The following is a 27,132-nucleotide window of genomic DNA, read 5'->3' as shown; positions in this document are numbered from 1 at the left end:
GGCATTTTGTTGAATTGATGTTCAAATATTGCCAAGCTCAGGAGGAGAAGGGAGATGAGAAAAGAGAAAATAAGAGAATATATTTGTTCCAAGACATGGATTCAGATCAACTGACATCTGTCACTCCAAAACCAAAACCAAAATCTATGAATATGAAGGATTACATCAGAATAGGTTAGGAGATTTTAACTTTAATTTAAACTCTTCCTATATTGTGTAGAATTGTGAGTTCTCTGTCAGTGAGCAAACAAAATGTAGAAATAATTCAAGATCTGTTGCACAGAAGGAAATACTGCAAATTAAATAAGAGTATATATATTTACAATGAGCTTAATAATACAATAAAGCAGGATTACTAAAGAACTTGTCACAGAAATGAAATTACTTTCATTAATTTTCAAAATAAAGGCCCTTTACAATCACTACATCACATTTTATTAAATGGCTAAGAAGCCACTATTATTTTGTAAGGAGTCATGGTGTTAAGGATAGTAAGATAAAATATATTGTTCACTCCAGTAGGAAATTTAAAGGACCATATGACTTTTTATCTTGAAAATGAAGTACAAAGAACATTACCTTCAATAAACTTTTCTTCAAAATACTTCAAAATACTTCACTGAACTTTTGCATGATGATCATTGAATACAATGATACATAGGTACGTATACACATATATTAGCTATGCATACATAGGTACATTGGTTTTTATATATAGAAGTTTATGTAGTAAATATTTTTTCAGAAGATTTTTCAGATAATTGCTTCTCAATAAAGGTCATATAAAAATTAAACCAATCACTAGGCTTGCATATTACTTTTAGAGGGAAATTCTGACTGTTTACATAATTGCAATGAGTTCTTGACTTCAAAAATCACGCAGTATGTTCAACACAGAAAAAGAGTTTGAAGAAGACCTATTCCATGCATAAAAAAGGTGCAATAGTTCTGGGAGAGAAATAGATGTTCTGTTGCAGAATTAAATAACAGATGCCTAAAAAATAAAACCCTGTCTTTCCTGATGTCAGTCTTCATTATTTCTTTCCTGTTTACTTGGCTGCCTTGGACCTTATAGCTTAAGAAAACTTTCTCTACCTTCCTCTTTCAGGAGAGAGAAAGGTTTTGTGTTGGCTTTACAGTAAGAGCTGGTAGTTTGCATAATTGTAGCAAAGCCGTATTATATGCTTTAGGGTTTTTTTGTTGTTTGCTGTGTATTTATGTGTTTTTATGAACCTGGTAAGTATACAGTTTGTGGAATAAGAAATTATTGATAAGTATTTTTAATGTTTTTTTAATTATATATGGTTTAGGAAACATTCTATTTTTAGTAGGTGATTTCTGGAAATATTTTTATGATCAGGTTTTGCTCTTGTAGATGTTAACAAAAAAGTAAAAAAGTGATATGAGCATCTATATATATACAGATATTCTCCATTTCAACTAACTACAAGTGTGAGAATCTCTAAAATATTCAGTAAAAAATATAAATATTTTGACTTACAATTTGTAACATCAAATTTATTAAAGGATATAATGATTTGTTTGACTGAAAACAGTTGACAGTCTTTGAGATGTAACAGTGACGTGTTTGCAAGTCAAAATATTGTATTGTTCATTAACAGTAACAAAATGCAATTGAATAAATGATGTGCTGAACGGAAATCAAATTGTTGCTGTTTTTTAGGAATATTTTGTCTTTTTTTTACTAATTTACATACTTTATCTGTAGAATATTAAGCACTAAAGCACTCAATATGCTAAGGCATCTATATATCCATGAATCTATCAAAATACATGTATATTTGTGTATACATATGTAAAGAACAAGATCTTGATAGTCTTCACCACATGGAACAGTATGTTACCATAACCCTTCCAAGGCCAACGAGGCTGCCTGGAGAGTACAAAAGAAGTTATTGGAATTTGACTGGTATTAAGGGTGTAGTAAACAATGTTTAAAGTAACCCAAGACACAATAAGAACAAAACAGAAATGGTATGCTCTACAGGATAAATACACTGAAGCATCAGATCTATTGTTGCTCACCAGAAGGTTTTGTGGCTTTGTGGCAGGGAGATGAATAAGGAAGTAGAATTCACAGAGTGTAAAACCATCTCATACTGTGCAGGAAGGATGGAACAAACATTCCTTGTATGGAACAAACATTTTCCTGTATTCCTACTGTATCTACAACTTACTCGTGTATAAGCACAAAAACTCCTCCACCTTAAGTGAGATATATGCCTTTAAGAATACCTCCCCCTCCCTCAAATGAGACCAGTCTTTATCAAAGCAACATTTTATGCAAATAAAATGAAATCTCACATGGACAGATAACAATACGCTATGCTATCATCTGTAAAAGATGTAAAATCAGCCCATTTTTCCTCCTGAAGAACAAAACAGGCAATTTTAAAAAGGACAGCAATCATAGTGACAGCATAAGAGTTAATATTCCACAATTTTTAATTTTGTTCAGAAATAAAGTACAACTGTACATACTCATCCTCATCCCAGTTACACTGAGAGGGTTGGATTGAGAGCTGTAACATCTCATTTATATATTTGAATAATGCTACACTTCATTGTGATAGTTTCCAGAGGACAAGGTTTCCCTTGTAGTGTATTTTGTGAAGTGTATTTGAGCTGGAATGCTTTCAGTTTCTAAGGCAAGCTTTTGCAGATATAAACTAAATTCAAGATCTGCCCAAGAGAACAAACTGCTAGAGCTGCAGTGGATGTTTACTGTTTTGCAAAATGTGCCACTCGCAGAACTTAAGCAATCTAGAAGATATTTAGCTGAATTTCACTTAGATAAGGGGAAAAAAGGAGGTGAGAGAAATTGCAGGAGGAGGAGCTGATCTGTCTCAAGGTGGAGCTGTATCTTGTATTAAATGACATTGGCAGATTAAAGCTCTCTGGTGGGGAAGGGCTTAAAGGCTGAGTCAAAAGCCAAGAAGTCTCTTTATTTACGCCTACTTCCCAGCCCCTGGCAATCTGACTAATAAACTGAGCTAACAAGAAAGACTAGAAAGAGCAGAGAGAACACTGAAGCAGCTTGGATCTAAAAATCTGACAAACCAAGTGATCAAGTCAAGCTCTGCTGATCATCTTGTTTGTTTACTACATCCAAATGCTTGCAAACAGTTAACTATATGCAGAAAAGTCAGCATAGCTGTGAAGTATGCAGTGAATTTTAATTGAGGAAAAAGGACAGCTGCTTACAGGATGGTCTAATGTGCATGCTGCCTGGAAGATATTTTCAATTGAATGCTTTGTACTTTGTCCTCTGAACAAGGATTTCAACTTTATGGAGCTGTAGTATTATCGGAGCTTGCAGTAAAGTGAAACTCAAAAGAAAGTGTACATTTTACACAGGGAAATATTACATCTCATTCGAACAGCTGCTCCAACTGTGTCTTACTGAGAATTACTGAGCATTTCTGGAACTGTTACTGCTGTACAGGTAAGAAAGATTCTAGTTAATTAGCTTAGTGTGTCATAAATTCTTTTCTCAATACCAGTTGAATGTATTTTTTCTGCATGACTTTGTATAACTTTTATGTTAAATGATAGTAGTTTGTACTGTATTTCAAACAGCCTGCCAGGTGCCTTTATTCAAACTGCCAGCTGTGTAGAGTATATATTAAGGAAATGCTGATTTCAGTTCTCTTGAAGGGGGAGGAATGGGAGTTTGTTTTTTTTTTCTGAAGTGCAAGAATGGTCTTAAATGCATCATCTGACTGTGATTCCCTTCAGAATTTATTAAAAAATCATGAAGGCTTTTAGAAATTGCCTATTCTTGTTTGAGGCTCTGAAACTATTAAACGTGCCTTGTTTAAATAGCTGCATTAAAACAATGAACTTAACAAAACCTCAAATAAAAGGAAATAAGCTATTTCAATGTTTTAAAAGACTTTTTTCACTACTTGTAAAGCATGTGATGCCTTTGCTGTAAGGTGATTACCTCTGAAAGTATTCAACCTTGCCTTATAGAAAGGACTGTGATATTTTTTTACTCCTTTAGAATTCCTACTGCAAAAAGGTTAGTTACAGTATACTGTTATTAGCAACTTACATGAAAGCAGATTAAATGAACAAACAAGTTACCATCTAGAATGTGCTGAAAAAACTCAGCAAATGAAAGAGAAAAAGGTTGGCTTTGCAATCTTTCAAATTAAATTTTATTTCATTGTGAAGTCTTTTAGTTAAATGTTGATCATCTGTTACTTGAAAGAAGTTTTTATTTTACAACAGTAGCCCACTGAGATCTTCATTACATGTTACTGAGTGTTCAGACAAAAAAAAAAAAAAAGGAAAAAGGAAGAAAGAATACAACTCTTCTATTAATTGTTGTGTTCATATGTGTGTGTGAGAGTTCTGGCAGTGCTGCCCACAGAAGTATGACGCTGATTAAAATGGGAATGTTTTCCAATTGGTTACAAATGTTGTTACTTTCATCTCTGAGAGGAGGGTTTTCATTTTTATAACCTAATTTCTCAATATGCACTAGAATGCAACATGCTTTTTAGATTTTCATTATTTTTCATTTATTTTTCCTTAGGGAGATTAGAAGTGCAATTTGAATTTGATGCAGATTGAAGTTGGAATTCCTACAGAGAAAAAGTGTACAGAAATAAAGTCTAATTAGTCATACAGTCGGTTTGAAGCTGGCATCTGTATCAAGAGGCTGCATTTTTTTACATTGGGTCACTGGAAATAATATTGATACATGTAAAATGAGAATAAATCTCTACCATAGTATGATTCTAGGATTATTTGCATACTTCAAAATAACATCTTGGTATCTGGTATCTTATCCAATATTGCTTGGGAAAACAAAGACATATATATTAAACACAGGCAACTGGAATCCAAGGAGTGTTTTGTGAAAAACTAAAATTATTTCTTCTGCTGAAACAAGGATAAAGAGTCATCTTTTTAGGCATACTTTTTCTTGCATTGTGAATTGCACTTCCTACTTTAAACTCATACATCTACTTCCACTTAAGGAACTGCTAATCAAGAAAAGCACAATTCACTGTACACACATTTACTGTTGTTGCTTTTTTGTGTGTATGTGTAATACTCATACAATAACACTTCAATACCTACATGCATAAATCTTTGCAATCTATTTTAAGAGCAGTCTTGAGAAGTGGTGTTGCTAGTAACAAAGATATATGATAATCAATGTACATATTGAAGAGATATCAAATCATATGACCACATTATAAGAATGTTCATGCATGTAATTGAATAGATTCATGTAATATGTTTTAATCTCTCAGCAATTAACACTTCACATGGTTAATTGTGTTATGGTAGTCTCTATTCCATATTTCAATATTTTACTTTGAAAGATCAAGTGCCTTTTATTACATGAATTACTGAACAAACCTGATGAGGTCAGTCTTGGAATAAATAGCACATCCCAGAAAACTTCTTACATTTTAAATAATCCATTCCATTGTAAGATTTTTTTGTTTTGTTTTTAATATGAGTGGAAATATCTAATTAAATATTATAAACAATGTTTACATTCCATTTCATATATCAAGAATTATCATTATTCTTGTTAATTAAACAGCCTAGGTAGAAAGAAAAAGAGAATCTTCAAATGGTGGGTAGCATAAATTACTTCAAATCAATGATAACAAATTCTTGATTTTACCATATCAATTTTGGTTTTGATTACATAGTTGTACCTTATAATGTCTTTATCAGCTATTGCAAAGTTCAAAATCAGCTTGCCAGATGATAGTTTTTTACATAACATACAGATGATACTGATGCTCCTTTTTAATTCAGAAAGCAGTTATTCCTATACATTTCAAAACTTTTGTGGCAATAATAATTTTAATAATTAGAAGTAGTCTCAAAATCAGTATCAAAAAATATGTTTACCCTTTGTCTATTTCTTCTGGCATACACTGCATTGTCAGTTCTCTCTTTTATTTTAATTGTGTACACAATTATTTTATGTCCCTATTGTATATAAATACCTTTCATAACCATGTTCTGTGTTCCTGTTTTCACTAAATATTCACAAACTATAACATATAGTAAAAGAATTATTTTGTCTACCTCCTTTTCAGTTTGAGAGTACAAAGATTGCAGAGGAAATACCTTTTGACTTACACGCATAATGCTGAACCAAGGGAGAGATTCTCTGTGTCCTGACTGAATGGAGTTTTCCTCACAAAACATTATTGAACAAAAGCAAATCTTATTTATTCTCTTTATCAGATTGATAACATTAAATTGAGCTTAGCAAGGTACTCTTAAGATTTGTAGTGCTATTTGGTGTCACAAAGCAGCAGTTAAAAATACCATATTAACCTTGATCTACCTTTTTTCGAGCAGTAACTTATCACTGCTGTCCAGTGGCAAAACGCTGTATATGATATATAAATAAAGACAAAACACTCCCGATTATCTCCTACTTCAGTGTATCAGCATCAAAGTACTGAAGCACTCCCATTATGATTGTGTTCATTGATTAATTGCATTAAATTAAATATATTTTTCTTTGCCTAAAAAACCATTTAAATGTTTTTCACAATATATAGCTGTTTGAAAAGTGAGGTAGCTCAATGACAAGTACTAAGAATAATTATTGCTCCTCCCTACCCCAGAACAAAAAAAATCAATCATGTGAAATCATGACTATTACTTTTCCTTTTTTTTTTTTTTCCTTCTTTTTTTAATAGAATCTTCTGGGCAAGATGAAATTCTGGATTCTTATTCTATATTCCGTTGTGGTTGCATCTGATCCATTCCAGTCAAAGAGTTCTTTTTCGTCAGTGAGAGGATCTTGTAAGAGTTTGTGTTCCTGTGAAGAAAAGGATGATATCATGATTATAAACTGTGAAGAAAGAGGCATCAAGATGATTTCAGAAATAAATGTCCCACCATCACGGCCTTTCCACCTTAATCTGTTAAACAATGGCCTGACTATGTTACATGTGAATGACTTTGCTATCCTTGTTAATGCTATCTCTCTTCATCTTGGTTTTAATAACATTGCAGATATTGAGCCTGGGGCTTTCAATGGTCTCAGCCTTCTTAAGCAACTTCATATCAATCACAATTCCTTAGAAACACTTAAAGAGGATACATTTAATGGATTGGAAAATTTGGAATTTCTTCAAGCAGACAACAATTTCATCACAGTGATAGATGCAAGTGCCTTTAGCAAGCTCAACAGACTTAAAGTGCTTATTTTGAATGATAATGCCATTGAGTATCTTCCTCCAAACATATTTCGCTTTGTGCCGTTGACCCATTTAGATCTTCGTGGAAACCAGTTACAGACACTACCCTATGTTGGCTTTTTGGAACACATAGGTAGAATATTAGACCTTCAGTTGGAAGACAATAAATGGGCCTGTAACTGTGATTTGCTGCAGCTGAAGATATGGCTAGAAAACATGCCCCCTCAATCAATAATAGGTGATGTTGTATGCAATAGTCCTCCATTTATCAAAGGCAGCATCTTAAGCCGGTTGAAAAAAGAATCACTTTGTCCCACTCATCCTGTCAATGAACTTGAAGATCCCTCAGGGTCACTGCCCTTGGTTGTAACCACCTCTATCAGTGATAGTCACTTACCAACTAAGGTGATTCCTATCCTGAAAGCTCCTACTAAAGAACCAAGTTTAATGCTTCATACTTCAAAGCCTACTACTCAGTTTCCAGGAATCTATTGTCCTGTACCCTGCCATTGCACCAGCCATATGCTCTCAGGAGTACTCATGCACTGCCAGGAGCGAAATATTGAAAGCTTGTCTGATTTAGGACCTCCTCCTCCAAATCCTAAAAAGCTTATTCTAGCTGGAAACATTATTCAGACATTACTGAAATCTGATCTGGTGGATTATGCCAGCCTAGAAATGCTTCACCTGGGGAACAATCGCATTGAAATCCTAGAGGAAGGATCCTTTATGAATCTGACTAGGCTGCAGAAATTATATCTCAATGGCAATCATCTTACAAAGCTAAGTCAGAATCTCTTTCTTGGACTTCAGCACCTTGAATACCTGTATCTTGAATATAATGCCATCAAAGAAGTTTTGCCAGGGACATTTAATGAAATGCCAAAACTTAAGGTCCTCTACTTAAATAACAACCTTCTGCAGACTTTGCCACCTCATATCTTTTCAGGGATTCCACTTGCCCGATTAAACCTGAAAACAAATCAATTTGCTCATTTGCCCGTGAGCAATGTCTTGGATGAGCTGCATAGGCTAGTACAAATTGAACTTGAAGACAACCCCTGGGACTGTACCTGTGATTCAGTTGGACTGCAAAAATGGATACAAAAACTGAGTAAGAATGCAATGATGGGTGATATTTTTTGTAAATCTCCAGGACACCTAGCAAAAAAGGAATTGAAATCCCTGAACAGTGAAGTCTTGTGTCCAGGTTTAATAAACAGCCCTGCCCTACCAACCTTTGCCAGTGTTGTAGTTGTGACAACTTCTTCTACTACTACCAACACTGCAGACACCATCCTACGGTCCCTTACAGATGCTGTTCCACTTTCTGTTCTAATATTAGGACTTCTGATTGTGTTTATAACTATTGTATTTTGTGCAGCAGGAATAGTTGTTCTTGTCCTGCATCGACGAAGAAGATGGAAAAAGAAACAAGCAGACGAACAAATGAGGGATAGTAGCCCAGTTCACCTTCAGTACAGCATGTATGGACATAAAACAACACACCACACAATGGAGCGCCCAGCTGCAACCCTCTATGAGCAACGCATAGTTACTCCCATGGTTCAGGTTTATCGCAGCCCATCATTCAGCCCCAAACATACTGAGCAACAGGAGGAGGGAAGTGATAAGGAAGCTAATGATTCCAGACATCTCCGACAAAGTCTCCTGGAAAGAGAGAACAGTTCACCTCTTACAGGTTCAAACATCAAATATAAAGCTACAGATCAATCTGCCGAATTTCTGCCTTTTCAGGATGCCAGTTGTTTGTATAGAAACTTTCTTGAAAAAGAGAGAGAACTGCAGCAACTAGGAATCACAGAGTACCTAAGAAAAAATATTGTCCAGTTCCAGCCAGACATGGAAGTTCATTATCCTGGAACACATGAGGAGCTGAAGCTAATGGAGACACTCATGTACTCCAGGCCAAGAAAGGTTTTTCTAGAACAAACTAAAAATGAGTATTTCGAACTCAAGGCTAATTTACACGCTGAGCCTGACTACCTGGAAGTCCTGGAGCAGCAAACATGAAGTGATAATATTTTGGGCTGGGGCTGAATTTATGTAATTCTATTTTAAATTGGAACAATTGTAAATAAAAGTGCCTTATAGTAATATGTCAGCATTCAGAACTTAAGCACAGCAGTAATCCTAGCAAAAAAAACCTCAGGGATCACTGTGGGAAGCCATGGAGTTGTGTGCAGGCAATATGTCTCACCCCAAGTTAAACATGAGCTTTGAGTGATTGAGCTGTGGGAGGAAGATTGCTTATTGCAATATTCCTCAGCATTTTAAAAAGGTGTGTATGTCACTCTCTATTTTGTACCCAACCTATGGATAAAAAAAAATGTTATATTTATAATTTCTTTTTCTCCTCAGTTTAATTAGATTCTTTTATTTAAAAGAAAACAAAAAACAAAAAAAAAAACACCCACTTGTGTTTATAGCTATAAAGTTTACAGTGTATTTGTTAGGCTAGTACATGCACTGCATACATAAACATTGTCTACAACTACACCTAACATATCCTTACAATAAATGTTTAGGGAGATGAAATACCACCATATTAAATGGCAGTTAAAAAAAAAAAAAGAGAAAAAACAAACAGTAAAAAAATGCACAAAAAATAAAAGATTTTTGTGTATGCTCTCAGAGCCTGCAAATATTTAAGTATTTTACACAGAACTTCATCATGTGCATTGTGTAACTATGTTTATCCAGATTATAGAAGAAGAAATCCAGCATCTTCAAAGAGGATAAATCCAAGCCTTTTTGCTACTTTTCATATCTGATAGCTTTACCTAAGTTGGGACAATCTTCTTGAGCTGCTGCTATAAAATGTTGTGCATCACTGGTGTTTTGACTCATAATCCTGAGCAATTTGAAAAGCTACTGAGAATCAGCTGTAAATATGTTTAATAAGTTTTCTTTTTATATATAGATGTATATATACACATATATAAATAACTTCTGTGCTGGCTTTAAATATTCTTGGAGGAAATGAGTTTGCTGTGGCTAGGAACTTCCATGTGCAAAAACAGGTCCCTTCCCACCATACATAAAAGTAACTTCCAGACAGAATTAACAGCAACAATACATACAGGAGGAAGAATAATAGTATTTAGCTCTTTGTACAAAAATATATTATATTTTCTGAAATTGGAAGAAAATAAAGTGCTGTGGGAAAATAGGTAAAAAAACTAATAGAACACTGCAGGTTTATTTTTACAATGGATTCTAGTTAGATTTATATTGACTATTTATTCTGTATAAATTTGTATTTTTCTTTCAACTCACAAGAAAAGGAAAAAGTTTATTCCTGGCTGCCTTTCAAATAAACCAAGGAAATGCTCTCTATCATTGAAAAAGAAATAAAGTTTTTAAAATGTCTTTTTTCTTAAAAGTCACTTTTTAAAAAGGCAGCAATTTCTGCATGCACTAATTTAGAGCTGTTTGGGAATTAAACACAATACTTCTTACTCTTGTCATATGGACTGAATGCAGTAAGGCCATTCAATTTCTGTACATGACTGACATGGTGCCAAAACACAAATTTTGACCTGCATTTATCTTCCTCTAAACAAATATTTTGTAAACTAACTATGCATCAACATTTCTTCCCTAATTTCTATTTGTAGATCAAAAGACCAGCTTAATTACTATGTCTACATATGTAAACTTGTCATGGAAATCTCGATAATCTCAAAGAAAAAAAGATATCTTCTTTAGTTCCTACCTATTTGTGTATACAAAATGAGCTCTTCATAATCTTTGTATGTAAGTATCTGACAGAAAAATTTCCTGTATTTTACATGAAAGTCAGATTCTCAATTCTTTCATACTTTCAGAGAGAATGACTTTGATGGTGCTAAACTAACTTCTGTAAACTGAGGATCTGACTACATGTCTCTGTTAACAAATCAACTTTTTAAAAAAGTTTTTGAGGTGCCATCAATTTGCTATTGAAGTCACACTTACTGGCTTTCAACAAGCAAAATGTTAGTAATTTGAGAATAGGTTTTATTTCATCTTTCTTAATTGAGAATCCTTTCATTCAGAAAATCTTAATTTAGAAGTAAATCTGGTGACAACCAATATTTATTTAATTTCTATGTTTATTCCTGTGCAAATAATAGTAAGACAAAAATGCAGCAACAGTAACTTTACATTAATTTGGGTATCCAGTGTCATTTTAGTTGTCCTTGCATATCGAAGATATATGAATGGACAAATAGTAGAGATTATTGAAATCCATGCCCCAATATGGCTGAGCAACTGTAGCAAAGGTGGGAGGGCTTAGAGCATCACAATAATACTAGATGGCTAACTTTAAATTATTTAGTTTCACATGGAAAAAAAACCCCAATTTAGTTATTTGAAATTATTAAGATCCGATGAAAAACTGAACTTAGTCAATGAAGTGACACTGGAAAACTGAGTATTGAAACAGATCCACTAATATTGTTCTTTTTTAAGTTCTCAAAGATCTCAAATTAGTCTGAAGAAAAACAAAGGAAAAAATGTAAATGGTACTTGATAACAGAGTTTGGTTTCTGAGGTTCTTTTATTTCAGTAGTTATTTCTATTAGTAAAAAAAGTGGGTGTAAAAATAATGTCTGGAATTGGCAAGATGCAGGGAAATGATTCAAGCCCTCGGGCTTAGATCTAAGAGAGATAGCTTCAGACTAAAGACGATTGCCACATGCACAGATGTCACTTTGCTTAGTTGTTAACATTTACTTGGCAAAATGTCGAGGACAACTGTGTGGCAAAACGTTCTTCTTGGTTTCAGTCTCAAAGTATCAGAAAGAAAAGTGAGCTAAATTTATGTCAAAGCAACACAGTTATACAGCTGTATCAGAGCATCACTCAGCAGAATTAAAGAGAGCTTATATCTTTCCCTCAGTAAGGAGATTCACATCATTATACAAGGGCAACTGTACTCTGTGGAAGTCTGCAACACAACCAGTAGTTTTGTAGTACCCAGGAATCACTAGAATGTGACATATCAACCACTTTCCCATCATCTGTGCCTACTGGACTGCCATGTAGGGAAAGTTTGTGTGATGAGGAGAAAAGGGTCTACCTATAGCCTTACCACTTAATCACATTCTCAGTGGTCTTCCAGCTATGAGGAAACTTTATATTGCTATAACAAAAATTAATAGGAATTTGGCTTTATAAGATTTTTCTTCAGATGTTGAGTATCAATATCTAATAAAAACGTTATCATGACATAAGTAAGGTATCATACAAAGAATGAAGGATGCAATATTTGTTTCTAAAAGTTTCTTGGAACAATTTATTACAACAATTAGAAATGTGTCCTTAATGTTATCATTATTTGTGGAAACTTGGGAGTATTATTCAGATTCTTTTTTGTTTAAACTATATTATCCCCAGTGACAGGCCCAGTTAAGTAGTTTGATTTCACTTAGCTAGAATAATGGAGATTGTAAGTTAAAGCATATTTGACAGTCTGCAACAGAGTAGATCTATTTTTCTCCTATCAGCATGATAGTTTAATTGAGTGGGAGAACAATGCTTTATCAGTCACACTGGTGTACATGGCAGCTATGTTGTTGTTGTTGTTAGGATATTTCAAACTAACCAACACTACCATTTTCCCCTCACATTTGAGTGAAGAAATATATTAAATAACACTATAAACCTGTTCCCTAAATAAACAGATATTTAAACATTTATTGCTTTTTTTTCTTTTAAATTTGAAACTGTTTAAACTTTTCAACTGAATATAATACTTGCAGTGATGCCTCTTCAAGGTTTTGAACAAAAACCCTAATCCCGAACCCAAAAACTATTTCCAAGAAAATCTGTAAATTCACACATAAAGTTCAGAAATGGTCCAATATTTTCACATATTCTTTCTGATTAGAATTACATATTCACCTTTCTTTAACCAAATTCCAGACCAGAAGTGAATGCATAATTTTTCAATTATGTGTCAAAACTACAAGATTCAAATTTAAAACTTTTTTCACCTGTAATCATTGTTTCTTTGATTGGAATCTGAGTATCAAGTTTTGTCATTTCTTTGCATAACAAAGAAGTCTTCAATATGACCACAAATAGAAGATGTTTACAATATATTATTTTACCTACCTATATAGAGATTATTAATTGTCTATTATGCTAAACTGAAAAGATGATTGTCTAGTATGGCAAATCACCTTACAAACATCCATTTTTGGTGTGTTAATAAAAAGGGGATTTACCATGAGAGAAATACTACTACACTGGAAAAAGCATAATGGCAAAGGAAAACAGACACTGAAGTTTCCATCACAAGTATCATCAGAAGTCATTTTGAAAATGCCGTTGTCTACAGCAATGTACTTTATCGGTCAAAACAACACAATCTATAAGTTTTACATAGATGCAGTGAAATCACAATAAGGGAAAAAGATCAACTTAGAAAATTTCTTAAGATTGACACCTTTATTTTTCCTTGTGCTCACCAACAGAGACTACCTTCATTTCCATTAATATATTTCCTGCTCATGTGTGGACAATACTCTGGCAGTATTGTCCACTGTTGAAATTGAAACCTACTCCTTGGAGAAGTTTTTCAATGTATTTGTTGACTTCAGCAGTCAGATCCTCTGGCACTTGTTGTTAGTGCCAGATGAGTTTAAGAAAGTGAAAATCTACCTATTACTGATCAAAAGATCCACTCCTTTTTGATTTTCTGAAGTTTATGGTACTTTAGATCATATTTAAAGACTTGATATCAAATCTTTTTGTTCCTTGAAACATAAGTGAAATGTAGCTGGAACTAATATGGCTATACTGAAAAGATATAACATGACATTTTCGTTCCTACACATCTCCTAACAGTCAAGTTTGGCTCTTTGACACTAATGAGCAAATTCTTAAGAGCTACAATCTAATGGAAAGCAGCTATCCTCGAGGAAAAAGTAAAGCATCAGATGCTGTTCAGCTCTATGAAAGGAAGATAAGACTAAGAATCTCTTTTAAAAAATATTATATTTATTCAGCTTTACCAAGATGGAGTGCAAGTACATGTGCACAGCACATTTCATAAGACATTTACCAAAGTTTTGCGTTTAAGATATTACCTTCACAATATTCACAATATTTTCCTCCTATTACTATTGGAAGGACTACTTCCATAGTTGCTTTTAGTTCATTCAATGAAGTGATGAAATATAGAAAATAAAAACAATTTGGTTTTATATTTCAAGGATAAATGTTATTTATTGCAACTTCAGCTGTTCACCTTTCTAGATCATCCAGAGTATTTAATTTTAAGATAAATTGTTTTACATGTTAAGAATTTTTTAGAATTATCTCAGTTGTAATTAATTACTAAGTAAACTACGAAACAGTAGACAAATAATTGTTCACACAGAAAGAAGTCTGTAACCTTTCATATATTGAGAGATCATAGAGAATGTTGGCATAAATTTTCACTTTAAAATATACAGGTTTTTTTCTATTGGCTCATAAAAGCATTATTTTTATTATTAAATTAAGAGACATTTGAGCATTTTTACTTTTTTTTAAATTCAAAGACAACATAACACTTCTAAAGTGACATAGATTTAGTTTAAATACTTATTAAGTGGTTCCATACTAAGACGTATTAAAAAAAATACTGTTAAATATAATCTGATACTTTTTCCATCTTTCCCTGATAAAACTGTGTAGTGTCCTTTGCAAAAAAAAAAAAAAAAGCAAATTAACTGGACATGAAGATTAAAAAAAGGTGAATTATTTTGTATCTTTGTTATATCAACTTTTTGGGGATTAGAGCGTTATGAATTCTCATCCCTGTGATTCACGCAGTTCGTATGAGATGTAATTATCTAACAAGTTTAGACTTAAGATAATTAAATACATGACATTAACAGAAGGGATTGGCCTAACTAGTAGTCTATGCAATTATGTTCTTTTGTAAATGGGAGGTTGCTACAATTACACTTTTTAAGATCCTATGTGTCAATCGTTTGAACATATGTGCTAGATTAGACTCCAAAAAAATCTCTCAAAACCTTACGAAACTTTCATTTTAAGCTGATAATTCTGGGTTAGTTTTTGGACATCCAGACATCTTAAATATCTGGGCACTTAGAGGACTGTGAAAAACCTCTAAGTTCATGTGTTACAGAGGAAGAGTCTTTGAGTAATAGTTAAAGATTTTAATTTCTCTTCTTGTCTGACTGATGTGTTTCGTATTCTGCAACATTGTATATGATTCAAAAATGACTGAAAAATATCAATAAATCAGAGCTGTTGTATTTAAAAAGATAGTGAGGTGAATTAAGAACTATTTCAATGACAGAACCCAGAAGATGATGATCAACAGAGCCAAATTGGAGGCCTGTGACCAGTGAGGTTCCACAGGGGTTGGTTCTGGGGCCAGTCTTGTTCAACATCTTCATCAGTGACCTGGATGAGGAGACAGAGTGTATCCTCAGCAAGTTTGCTGATGACACCAAACTGGGAGGACTGACTGATTCCCAGAAGGCTGTGATGCCATTCAGTGGGATCTCAACTGGCTTGAGGGTTGAGCAGAGAGGAACCTCATGAGGTTCAACAAGGACAAGTGCAGAGTCCTGCACCTGGGAAAGAACAATCCCATGCACCAGTACAGGCTGGGGGTTGACCTGCTGGAGAGTAGCTCTGTAGAGTGATACCTGGGAGTCCTGACTGATAATAAACTGAATATATGATGAGCCAGCAATGTACCCCTGTGGCCAAGAAGGCCAGTGGCATCCTGGGATACATCAGTGGCCGGCAGGTTGAGGGAGATTCTCCTCTCACTCTTACCTGGTGAGGCCTCATCTGGAGTCCTGTGTCCAGTTTTGGTCTCCTCAGCTCAAGAGGGACAGAGAACTTTTGCAGAGAGTCCAGGGCAGGGCCATCAAGATGATCAGGGGACTGGAGCACCTTCCTTATGAGGAAAGAATGTGGGAACTGGAGCTGTTCATTCTAGATAGGAGGAGACTGAGGAGGGATCTCATTAATACAAGTATTTTGAAGATACATGTCAAGTGCACGGGGCAACACTTTTTTCTTTGCTGTCCAGTGATAGGACTAAGGGTACTGGATAAAAGCTGGAACACAAAAAGCTTCACTTAAGGAAAAACTTTTACTGAGAGAGTGACAGAACACTGGCACAGGCTGCCCAGGAAGGTTGTGGAAACCTTCTCTGGAGGTTTTGAAAATCTGCCTGGATGTGCTCCTGAGTGACCTGATCTAGGTAGACCTGTTTTGTCAAAGGGGTTGGACTAAATGACCTTTAGAGGTCCCTTCCAATCTCTACCATTCTATGTGATTCTGTGACTTGATGAGATATCATGAAATGAAGAATAAGATAAAGATCTTTTAACTTCCTTATGTGATACAAGTATCTTTAAGTAATACATCACTTCAGGAGGGAGTGAATGAGTTGGTATTGCTGTCTAATTACTACTCATTCATTCAGATTACCTCAAGGGAAATGTTGTGTTAAGGATGGCTATCTTCAGGCTGTCATATAAAATATTATGAGAGCTAAAGTTTGTTGTATAGATGGAGCTGGTTGTATCAATGTTTATTATAGGCTGAAATCTATCACTGTTCCAAGCGCTGAGATGTCATATAAAGTCAACTGGATTTCTTGAAGACTCAGATTTCATTATTATTTTTATTCATAAAAATGACTACACAAAAAACAGAAGCTGTATTATTTTCTTATATAAAATAATTATTTTATAAGAAAATCATGCCTCCCAATATTTTGGTTCATATCCTTATGCAAGGGCTATTAGCACTGGTGAACAAAGTTTTGGATCTGGAATTATGCATTAACATCCTAAAAGTCTATGGTTTTATCTGCACAGATATATATATACAGAAGAAAAATGTGTGCAAAAACATAGAGATGTTGCTGCACTGAGTCTTTTTCCAACCAGTAAGTATAGGAAGTAGACAAGTGATTTTTCTTTATAGGGACAAACCACAAGTCAACTTTACAAAAATTATCTTGCAGATTCCCATAACACTATCTCCTGAAAAGAAGTTAAATTTGTCTTTTTTTTGCCTCATTTTTTTTCTAACAGCTTAGTATGTAAAGATCACAACATAGATTATAAAGGTCAATATCAATAGCTAAAATGTAAAGAATATTTGGATAATAAGAAAACCTTTACTGGGAGAGGTAGTGCAGTGCTGAAATATGTTATTCAAAGAATTCCTGGAAACTCAACCCTCAGGAGGTTTTTGGAACTTTGCCATATAAAGTCAGAGTTGGTCTAGAGGAAGAAAAGTCCTGCTCAAAGCAGGAAGCTGGACTGGGCAATCTCCAGAGTTCTCTTCTAGTCAAAATATCTGTGGTTCTAATATGGTTCTTCCAAAAACGTTTGAGGTCAAAATAGAAGAGCCTTTATGTTTTTATGCAGAGGCTTCCTGAATATGAATTTGAGAAAAAATGCAATACTTACCATAATGAAATAAAACCCTTCATCTAACTTCCATAAGATACAGATAAACAGTAATATCAATGCTGTATCAAATTAAATAATACTTATCTGATGTTAGTCAGAAGACATGTGAACTGTGGTTATTCAAGTCTACTGTTAAAAGTCTTGTGTTTTGGTTTTTTTTTTTACATGATAAGTAATTTCAAATCTCTCAATAAAATGCTGAAATTATATGAAACTATTGACAAGTAATCCATTTCTGTATTAATTGAATGAATGAATCTTGCTTTCTTGACATATTGGTGGTGTAATTCACATATTTCAAAGTTAATGATAATCTCTCTTCCTCAAAAACATAATCTACTTTTAATCTTTCTAATTATGAAGCAGCAGATGGAGCAAGGTGCTCTTTTAAATTTCTCTGATTTAATCAAATCAGGATTTATTTGCTATAAATATCTTTTAATTGTTAAAAGTCACATGACAATTTATTTAGTTCTACAGTGAAGGATTTGAGGATGATGTGTTTTAATTTCCTTATGACACTTCTGGCAACAGTAATCTCATAAAGAACTTTTGCACTCCTAAAAAAATCCCATACCAAGTACAATTAAGTAGCATTTAAAATCAGTAAACCTAACAATTTATCCTAAAAGTATTATCTTTTCTATTTGTTTACTATATTCTCTGAGTGATATTGAATGTACACACAGCTTTTTAATGCTTCTTCAGCTTAAATCACTTAGCTATGATTTACAGCTGTTATCAATGGAATTTTTAAACAACATGAAATTTCTTGGGTTTGGTGATTGAAGTAAATATAATTCTTTTCCAATAAAGACATCATCGTGGTTATATTTATTGTTAATTTATTACATATTGATTATCATCACATTAGCTAATTGTCTACTTTTGAGTAATGAACTACAGAAGGTATTACTGTAAGTGTGATTTTCTTTTCCAATTAGAAATTAAGAATCTAAGCTTTTTTTTAGGAAATATGATGACTGAAAAAGATATTAATTCATTTACATGTGATGTGAGCCTTCAATTCGACTACTTAAAAGGACTTATTTATCCACATATACTTTCTCAAATGGAAACCTCTTTGATTTCAAATGAACTTCAGGAAATGGATTATGCATCTTTTCTTCAACTTTCAAATTCTATGTTTTCTTACAGAGTGTTGTTAAGGAAAAGGAAATATGGGCAACATTAATGCTGAACAGTGGAAATAATATCAGACCGCTCTCTGATCTAACTGCAGTTGTTCAGACTACTGTTAATGAGTAATCAGACTTGTCACATTTGTTGTATGGTATGCTATGTATTATCTGGAATCAGATACTTCTTTATAGTTTTAGAGGAAAAAATACAGGCAATTCTATTTGGCTTTTTCATGTAGTTTTCTGCAGATATGTATTTCAGTCATTTTTGGGGACTGGATACTAAAAGGATCTTTAATTTAACCTAGGATGGCTGTTCATAGCCATCATACTACGAACATATATATATGTTCATAGCCAGCTGTTCATACTGTATGTTCATAGTATGTAAATCTTAAAATGCACAGCTGATTAGGATCACCCCTACTAACAGACTATCAGACCTGTGAGACTCTGCAGTGATTGTTGGTAGATTATGCCAGTTTACTAAAGAAGATCATGAAGGAAATGAATTTCTGTATGCACTTAATGGTCACATGATAGTTGAAAAATCTAGGCCATTGATTCTCACAGCCTTGAACAGTTTCTAGTGGTGGATCAAAATCTTTCACTGTAATTCCCTTCTAACTAGTTCAGAGAAAACTGAGCACAAGAAAAAGATAAATGGTTACTTTTGAGAAATGTCTAATTTTTTAAATTAGGCAAATACAAAATCAGCCTATGTGTTAAGGCTTTTCCTTTTTCTTCATTTTTTTTTTGTAGGTTTGAATTTGATTGTTTTTTTCTTATCCCACTTGTAAAGTACCAAGTCAAAACAGCTATGTAGTTTTCTGTGATATGAAATAATAAGAATTAAGAAAATTCAATAATTTTTTTGTAGTTCGTTATTGACTTTTTGTACAAAGTTATTTTGGATCCTTTCTGCTCATTTTGCATATTGTATCATAGAAGTACCATGTCACCAATATACTAGTCCAGTTGTCAAGGGATTTCAAATAATGCAAAAATTCGTTGCTCAAGAGGATAGTTCAAAGAGCTAAAAGGAAATAATTTAGAAACTTGACAAAGACTTTAATACCCATCCCTTTTAGAGAATATTAGTACTTTCTATATCATTTAGAAAACAGAATGGAGAATTAGATTAAAATCACAAAGCTGTGCATACTTAGATTTGGATGATATTTTTAAAGACCAACTGCTGTGGAATATAAGAGCTGTTTCTCATATTAATGGTACACAATTGTTTCTTTATTTCCATCTGAACATCATCCTCTGACCTAGTCTACAGCTTTACCAGTGAGACATTTACTAAAGAGAATTCTCTTTCCTACTACCATCACCAAAATACAAAAAAAAATCTGATAGGAAACAAAATAAGCTGTTGTGCTAGCATCTGTCTAGCAGATGTATGTGTGTTTTTCTACCTATTCACTTATTACTCTTTCTTAACTTGTGGATATAGTGATGGATCAGTTTTTCTATTCTTCCTATTGTTTATTGGCTCCTAAAAAACATGTGTTGGAATACACAAATTGTCTCACCCATCAACAGATTAACCTTCAAATTCAAGAAGCTCAAGTACAGGTAACAAGTTTGGATTATTTCTTGAAAAAAGTGTATAACAGTTATCAAATACTATTGTCACAACTGGTAGTGCATGTTAAGCATATTATCAAAGATAAAATCCCAGAACTACTTAAATTATTACAGAGTTTGATAGACTCTCCCTACATCCAGAGTTCTATGTTCTCTTCAGCCACTGACACCAGGACTCCTTCTTGATTTGATAAAAACCTGTGTTACTAGTGAAGATTTTCTGTATTAGATAATTTAGACCTTTGTACAGTTAAATGTTAATTGGAGTAACAAATTCTCAGCTCCATGCTTATGATGTCTTCTCTTTTGCCTATAGCAACATTTGAGTAGAAACTGAGAAAATCTTCTGGTGAAGCAGAGAGCCAGGTAAACATCAGTAGAATTAAGTAATACATATAATATAGAAACAAACAGTAAAGTTTAAGCACCAAGATAACATTTGTGTAGGAAGACTTTTCTACTATACTAACCAATTTCTCATCAGCAAAACTGACAGTATGTTTTTAATGAATACATATTTCATGATTTACAATTTTTTTCCAGAGCAAAAATCCTTTCCCCATTATACACCTGTTTTTAAGTTATGAAGATGATATTTAAGAAATAAAACATTCTGTATTTCCCCATAGTTTATACCATTCATCTACATTTACTATTCCAATGAAGAGCTACTTCTAATCATATATACAGTGGAGTGCCTGATACATGTTGAGATATAACAATAACAAAGGTAATTCTTCTTAAATGGAGCTATGAAAATGTTAAATCACAAGAAAGAGAAAATACCTAAGGGGTCTCTGTTCTGGAAATTTGACCTAAATGGCAAGTTTTAACTTTTTTTTTTAAAATTTGTTTAAAATGTCTTCAATGTCTGTAAAGCACCCAGAAATATTTGAATACTCTGTAGACATTATAGGATACAAGGTATTAGTGTATAGTGCTACATAGATGCACTATACTGATCATAAAAACCTACAGAGGATAGGACTTGAGCAACTGCAGGATGAGGGCCTACTATTTTAATATATTAAAAAGAAATGTTATAGATTTGCTCTTTCTGAAATACAATCATTGAGGGTTTAAGTAAGAAATTTACAAAGTTTCCATGGTTATCAATATTTTACTCTAACATTACTCACAGTCTTATTCGTTCATACTAGCAAAGACATTGGTAGATACTGGATATCCCTCTAAAAACTAAGTATTTTATCAAATATTGCTTTATGAAAAATGGATTTTTTTTTAATCTATATGGAATAAAAATGTCTCTGAAATGGGAGCATGTGTCTTTGATTTCCTTCACCTCTGTACAGTGACTGTGTCCGCATGAATATTGGGGAGAGAAGAAAAAAAACCCAGTAATTGGCTTTGATACTTGTTCTTATTGACTTTCAGAGATGAATAGGGAAAACAAAGGGGCAACCTACAGTGGATTCTTCTTTATTTTCCAAGGCCCTTTGGTAAATCTAACCTAAATGACCAAATCTGTAAAAGCCCTGTTCATTCTTTTTTTTTCTAAATATCTCCAGAGGAGTATTCTTACAGCTTATATAAAAGAGAGGAGGAAAAAAAAGAGTGGGGAAAAAAAAGAAAAAAAGGAATCAAAATACTTTTAACTATCAGAATTGTTAGCTTTTTTTTTTTTTTTTTTGAGGCAGAACAATAGGATATCCAAATACCAGTAGAATAAAATTATTAGATAGACATTTTGTAAAAATTTGCATTTTCAGAGTGAGTGGTTCTTGAACTGACTGTGATTAAAGACTACTTTTGCAAAGCAAACAGGTTTGCAACAAATAGCAATACTTTCTATTTACTCAAAACTATAAAAGCCTCAGATAAATTCCTATTGTCTATTGTCTGTTCCTAGTCCTATTGAACCATACTTCAAGAATTATTTGGAACAGTTGGAAAAAGACCAGAGGATGTAAAAAAAAAAAAAAAAAAGATTGTCTGTTTCTAGATAATACAACTTCCATGAAAAGATTGAATGAACTGAAACTATTTATCTTAACAAATATAAAACTGTGAAATGAGCAAGGTAACATTCTTTTTAATACCTAAAAGTATAGTGTGATTAAAAAGGAATAATTTGTAAAATACAAAAATAACAATAGCCTTACAGTTTCATGGGTGACAATGAAGTTAGATATAGCTAGTAAACCACCATGGAACTTTCTAATAAAGATATCAAAACATTTAAATACACTGAGAGGCTGTTAAATCTCTGTTATGAGAGTCTTTAAAGGACAAGTGTCTGTCAAGAACATTGTGAGTACAATTAACACATTGTTTGAACAAGGGCTTCAATTCAGCTGTAGAATTGTAAGATCGATGGTGACATATTTATTTTTATATAGCCAAAAGTTACAATTGTTGTTGTGTTTTAAGGCATGCAGAAATCTTCCTATAGTCATTGTGACTAAATATACATGTATATAACTTAAATTCTGAAGCCTGGACAGGGAAGTATAGTATCATAGATTGAATACTATATATGCATAGCGTGCTATTACTACTATTGCAGTAGGAGAGAATTCATATCTTTCTCAGGGAGAAGAGTTCTAATACATTACTCTAGACATTGTTGATTCTTCCAATCACTTCCAAAAGCAAGAAAGAAAATTAATTAGCAGGTATACTGTATTCCATTTGATGCAATCCTTTCACCATTAAGGATGCTTGAACTTTATGTCATTGGCATATTCTATGAAAGGAAATATATTTAAAAGTGATAAATGCTAAAGGTAGTGTATTCCATTTAGAAGACATTTTGTGATAATCAGTACTGTTTTGTCCCCAAAAGAAAATTCACACAGAGAACATACTTATTTGAATGGAAATATAAAGCTTTGATTTAAGTTGCTTTAGAAAGTGAAAAAGAGGCTAAACCAGACACAGTGGTTTGTATAGAGTGCGTGGTTCCAAATTTTTTTGACATACTGTCCAGAAGAATCAACCAGGCAACCAAGGGGATTGAGAGGAGACTTCCTAAGTGATTTTAAAAAATAATACAGTTTCTTAATTCATCAACTGATATTAAATTAGTATGCTCCCTCGACTGTCACCTCGAGTTTCATTCAAACACAATTCTACAGCTGTATCTAACCACAGGGTATGTATTCACAAAACCATTTAAAACGTATCTATTTTTTTGCAGATGTTCTCTGTGTATTGTTCCACATCGCATTTTCATTGTAATGACTGCAGAACAGCAATACTGTTAAGCAGATAAAAATATCCCACAAGTTATCTCTTTAGCTTAGACCTCATCTAGTATATCAGACAGATGGACCCGACCTTCTCCTTCAAAGTAAATGCTATTGTAACATTTGTCTTTCTGAATGGAAATGAGTGAACAGTACACTTAAAGAAATTTGTACATGTCTAAAATGTGGAAAATATGCACAAGCATTCATGTGTAGATCCATACACACACAGGCCCATACACTTTTTTGTCCCTTGTGCCTTTTTAAACAAATTATGTCTATACCACAGTCCTTACCTCAGTTTTCCTTGATGTCATGTTCAAAAGCCCATTTGCCGTGATGCCTCAAAAAGAAATTAGCTTGTCATTTTTGTTTGAGATAAGTCTCCCCACTTTGTGGATTTAAAGATTTATATATTGAAGGAAGTCAGTTAATATACAGACCACTGGACAGACAAGGCTTTTCTTCTCTCTGGTTCTTTCTCACTCTCAAGAATCAGCTGCATGGCCTAGGAAACAGTACCGGAAAAGGGACAGGAAGTTCAATGCTCACATCTACTGGTTATTACAGTCACTTTACATTTGTACACAATGCAATGTTCTATAAATAACATTATTATCTATCCCATTGATGTTTTGTTTTATTTCGCAGACAAAATTTAGGGATAACTGTTTAAAGAAAAGTTCCTAACCTCAGATTATGGTCATCATCATCCTTTGTGAGGAGAGGAAGAAATTAATGGAAACTTTTGCAAATACTCTCAGGGTTGTTGGGGCTCAAGGGAGCAGGACGTGAATTTGGCAACTCAATAGAATTGAGGTTGCCACAGTCTCATGCTCCCAGGTCAAGTACCAAGGATGAGCTATTCTTAGTCGGCACAAGCACACACTGATGCACACAAACAACTCATATATGTTTATACACACATATACATATATACATGTACATAAACATACACAGACCTGACAGCAGGTTACACTCAGAACTTTGACAAACATGCACCAATGACAAAGTCCTCATCTTGTTTCCTTCTTTGGCTGATTAGAGTGAAGTTCTGTTAGCTGAAAATACTTATGTTCATGATTACATACATGCAATGTAGTTCCCTTCAAGAACTCAGACACTCAGTCTGCTCGGTAGCTGACTTTGAATCGCAATCTGGATACAACAGACCCAGAGACCACTGCTGTTTTAGAACCACACATGTGCCTGATACCTCAATAGCTGACCATGGACATTCAGTCAATGACATATTTTTTTATGGATCCTCTGCAGGTGCCACATTCCTACATACACACACAAAAAAAATATTTAGGTAAAAACATGTCTCCAACTTGAGCTCCTAGGTCTCAGAGGCTCTCCATCAGCTGGATGGGACACTTCTGGTCCCTTTAACAGCCATCTCACCCTTAGAGACATGCACATATCCTTAGCTCCCAGGCTACTTCACATGATCACTGACTAGATCAAGTTGTTCTTTACTAGTGCTCATATATTCCTTCACATACTTGCACTTATTCCTGTTCCTGGCACCGCAGACACAGATGACCTTATCGTCTGAGGTCTCACTTCAGTTATTGGCACCTCCATCTCTCTCTTTCCTCACCTTCTTCCCCCAGAAATCCATAGTAAGTCTTGTTTATTCTCAAAAAGGTCTTCACCTACATCTCACAATATGTCTCATACTTCTATGCAGTAAATACCCTTAATCTCAAGGTGGTATTGGAGAACTGCTCCCCTTGACTTCTTGATGGGTTCCAAATCTGGACATTGGTGCAGTGGGTCTACTGGGACAGACTTTCCTCTAATTCCTTGAGTTCCTGCCTTCCCTGTGCTCCTTTGGGCTTGTGGAGATGGGTTGACGGCTTCTGTGTTGGGCTTGACAGTATTATTTAGTCTTGTCCACCTGTCATTACCTCTATATTCTCCTTCCTAAGTGTGCAGATGATCTTATTTTAATATAGTCTAACAAAGAGTATTTTACTTATTGTCTACAGTTAATTTGAAATAGGTGTTGTGCAAGATATTTTCATATGTAAAGACATGTGATTATTTTGTTGGTAGTGTTCACTTAAACTATTCTGAAGACACTTATTCATGGTAGAAGGACTAGTAATCAAAGCCTGCAAAACATATACATACTAGTAATTACATAGAGGTAAGATATCCTATTAACATCTTGTTGATCTGTACTTGTCTTTTTTCACTGAATGCTTTTTTTTTTAACTGAATATCTAGTTCTCTTCAGGGTGATATACTACCCTGATAAATATTCAGAACATTACTAATTTCCTGTCATCAGTTTCACAACAAAGAGTAAATGTCTCCCTATAGATAATTCCTGAGATGTCAGGTAAACTGTCTGAATTAACTATATTTGTCTTTTGATTTTATTTTTTTTTCCTACTTCTTTTAAATATTATTGTTGGTTCAAAGGGAATATAAATTTTAGTGTAAGAGCACTGTGACTTTTTTTCTCTAAAGGAACCTAGGAATCTTTTTAACACTTTGATTATGTAGCAATGTGATTTCTTTGTAAAGGTAAATCTATCTATATTATAAACCATGGCAAGGAATACAATGTTCAAATTAATTTTTTGTCTCCTAGTGGAAACACAGAAACTACGCTCCACTGCCTTTTTACATAGGAAAAAGCCCATCACTTGTAATATTTTGTTGAAAATAAATAAGTCAAATGAAGAAAGAACATATGGGTTTGATGGTGAACATAAAGTCTATATTGATATCAGTTTAAAAAAAAAGAGATCAAATTCTCATTTAAAATGAAAAGAACTTCAAAGCTACTGTTTTCAGTAGCTGAATCAAAATTCAGCAGTTCTAGGTTAAAGTAATATTGTGTACTTCATACTGCTGGCACTGCAAATTTAAAGTTGAAAAAGAAAAACAAAAAAGTAGTACTATTGTTCAAACTTTATTATGCTCCCAGTCTTATTTTTCTATAATATGTGAAATATTTATAAAATCTTGGATTCATTTATTTATCATCATGAGTGTTGTGCCTTTTTCCATAGTAGTATAACATTGAAAATATTGTCTTAATTCTGTATCTTTACTTTAAATTTCTCTATAGAAGAGCTAAAGTATGCCTGACTTTAGGACACACTTGCCTTTAAGATCCAGGTTGAAGTTCCTTATTTTCATGACCCTAAAGATCTGCTATTTCTGTCTGTCCTTTTATGAGCTATATAATTCTTCATGTTATGAGTAATTCATTAGTGGTTTGTATATCAGAATTATTTTTTTAAAAATTATACTTATCAACTCTATTTCAATATCCAAAGGTAAATGTTCATCTATAAACTCTGTTCTTCAGATTTAAATCTCATGATCCTGTGAGAAGAAGGACAGGACTCATTTTACAATTGGCAAAAGAGATGTAAAATAAGATTCATCCCAGGCTCTTAAGTGGCTGAGAGAGAGCTACATTGTCTCTTCACTATGTAGGCATTTAAAGTAAATCACAAAAATCTGC

The 27,132-nt window shown here is 33.6% G+C and overlaps 1 protein-coding gene across 1 annotated transcript; it reads left to right on the top strand.

The window, feature by feature from the left end:
* The first annotated feature begins 3,121 nt into the window (after positions 1–3,121).
* SLITRK6 (SLIT and NTRK like family member 6) lies at positions 3,122–9,545 on the top strand. Its single transcript, XM_010196220.2, has 2 exons — positions 3,122–3,466; positions 6,714–9,545. Exon 2 carries the CDS (start codon positions 6,729–6,731, stop codon positions 9,249–9,251), a length of 2,523 nt encoding a protein of 840 aa, XP_010194522.2. The 5' UTR covers positions 3,122–3,466; positions 6,714–6,728; the 3' UTR covers positions 9,252–9,545.
* Positions 9,546–27,132: the final 17,587 nt, after the last annotated feature.

The sequence above is a fragment of the Colius striatus genome, chromosome 1 (assembly GCF_028858725.1).
Source record: "Colius striatus isolate bColStr4 chromosome 1, bColStr4.1.hap1, whole genome shotgun sequence".
Taxonomy (NCBI): Eukaryota; Metazoa; Chordata; class Aves; order Coliiformes; family Coliidae; genus Colius; species Colius striatus.
Note: the sequence above shows the minus strand (reverse complement) of the source record. Positions and strands in the feature narration are given on the sequence as shown.

Excerpts from the sequence above, each read along its gene's own strand:
- SLITRK6 (XM_010196220.2), top strand. The coding sequence starts at position 6,729 with ATGAAATTCTGGATTCTTATTCTATATTCCGTTGTGGTTGCATCTGAT.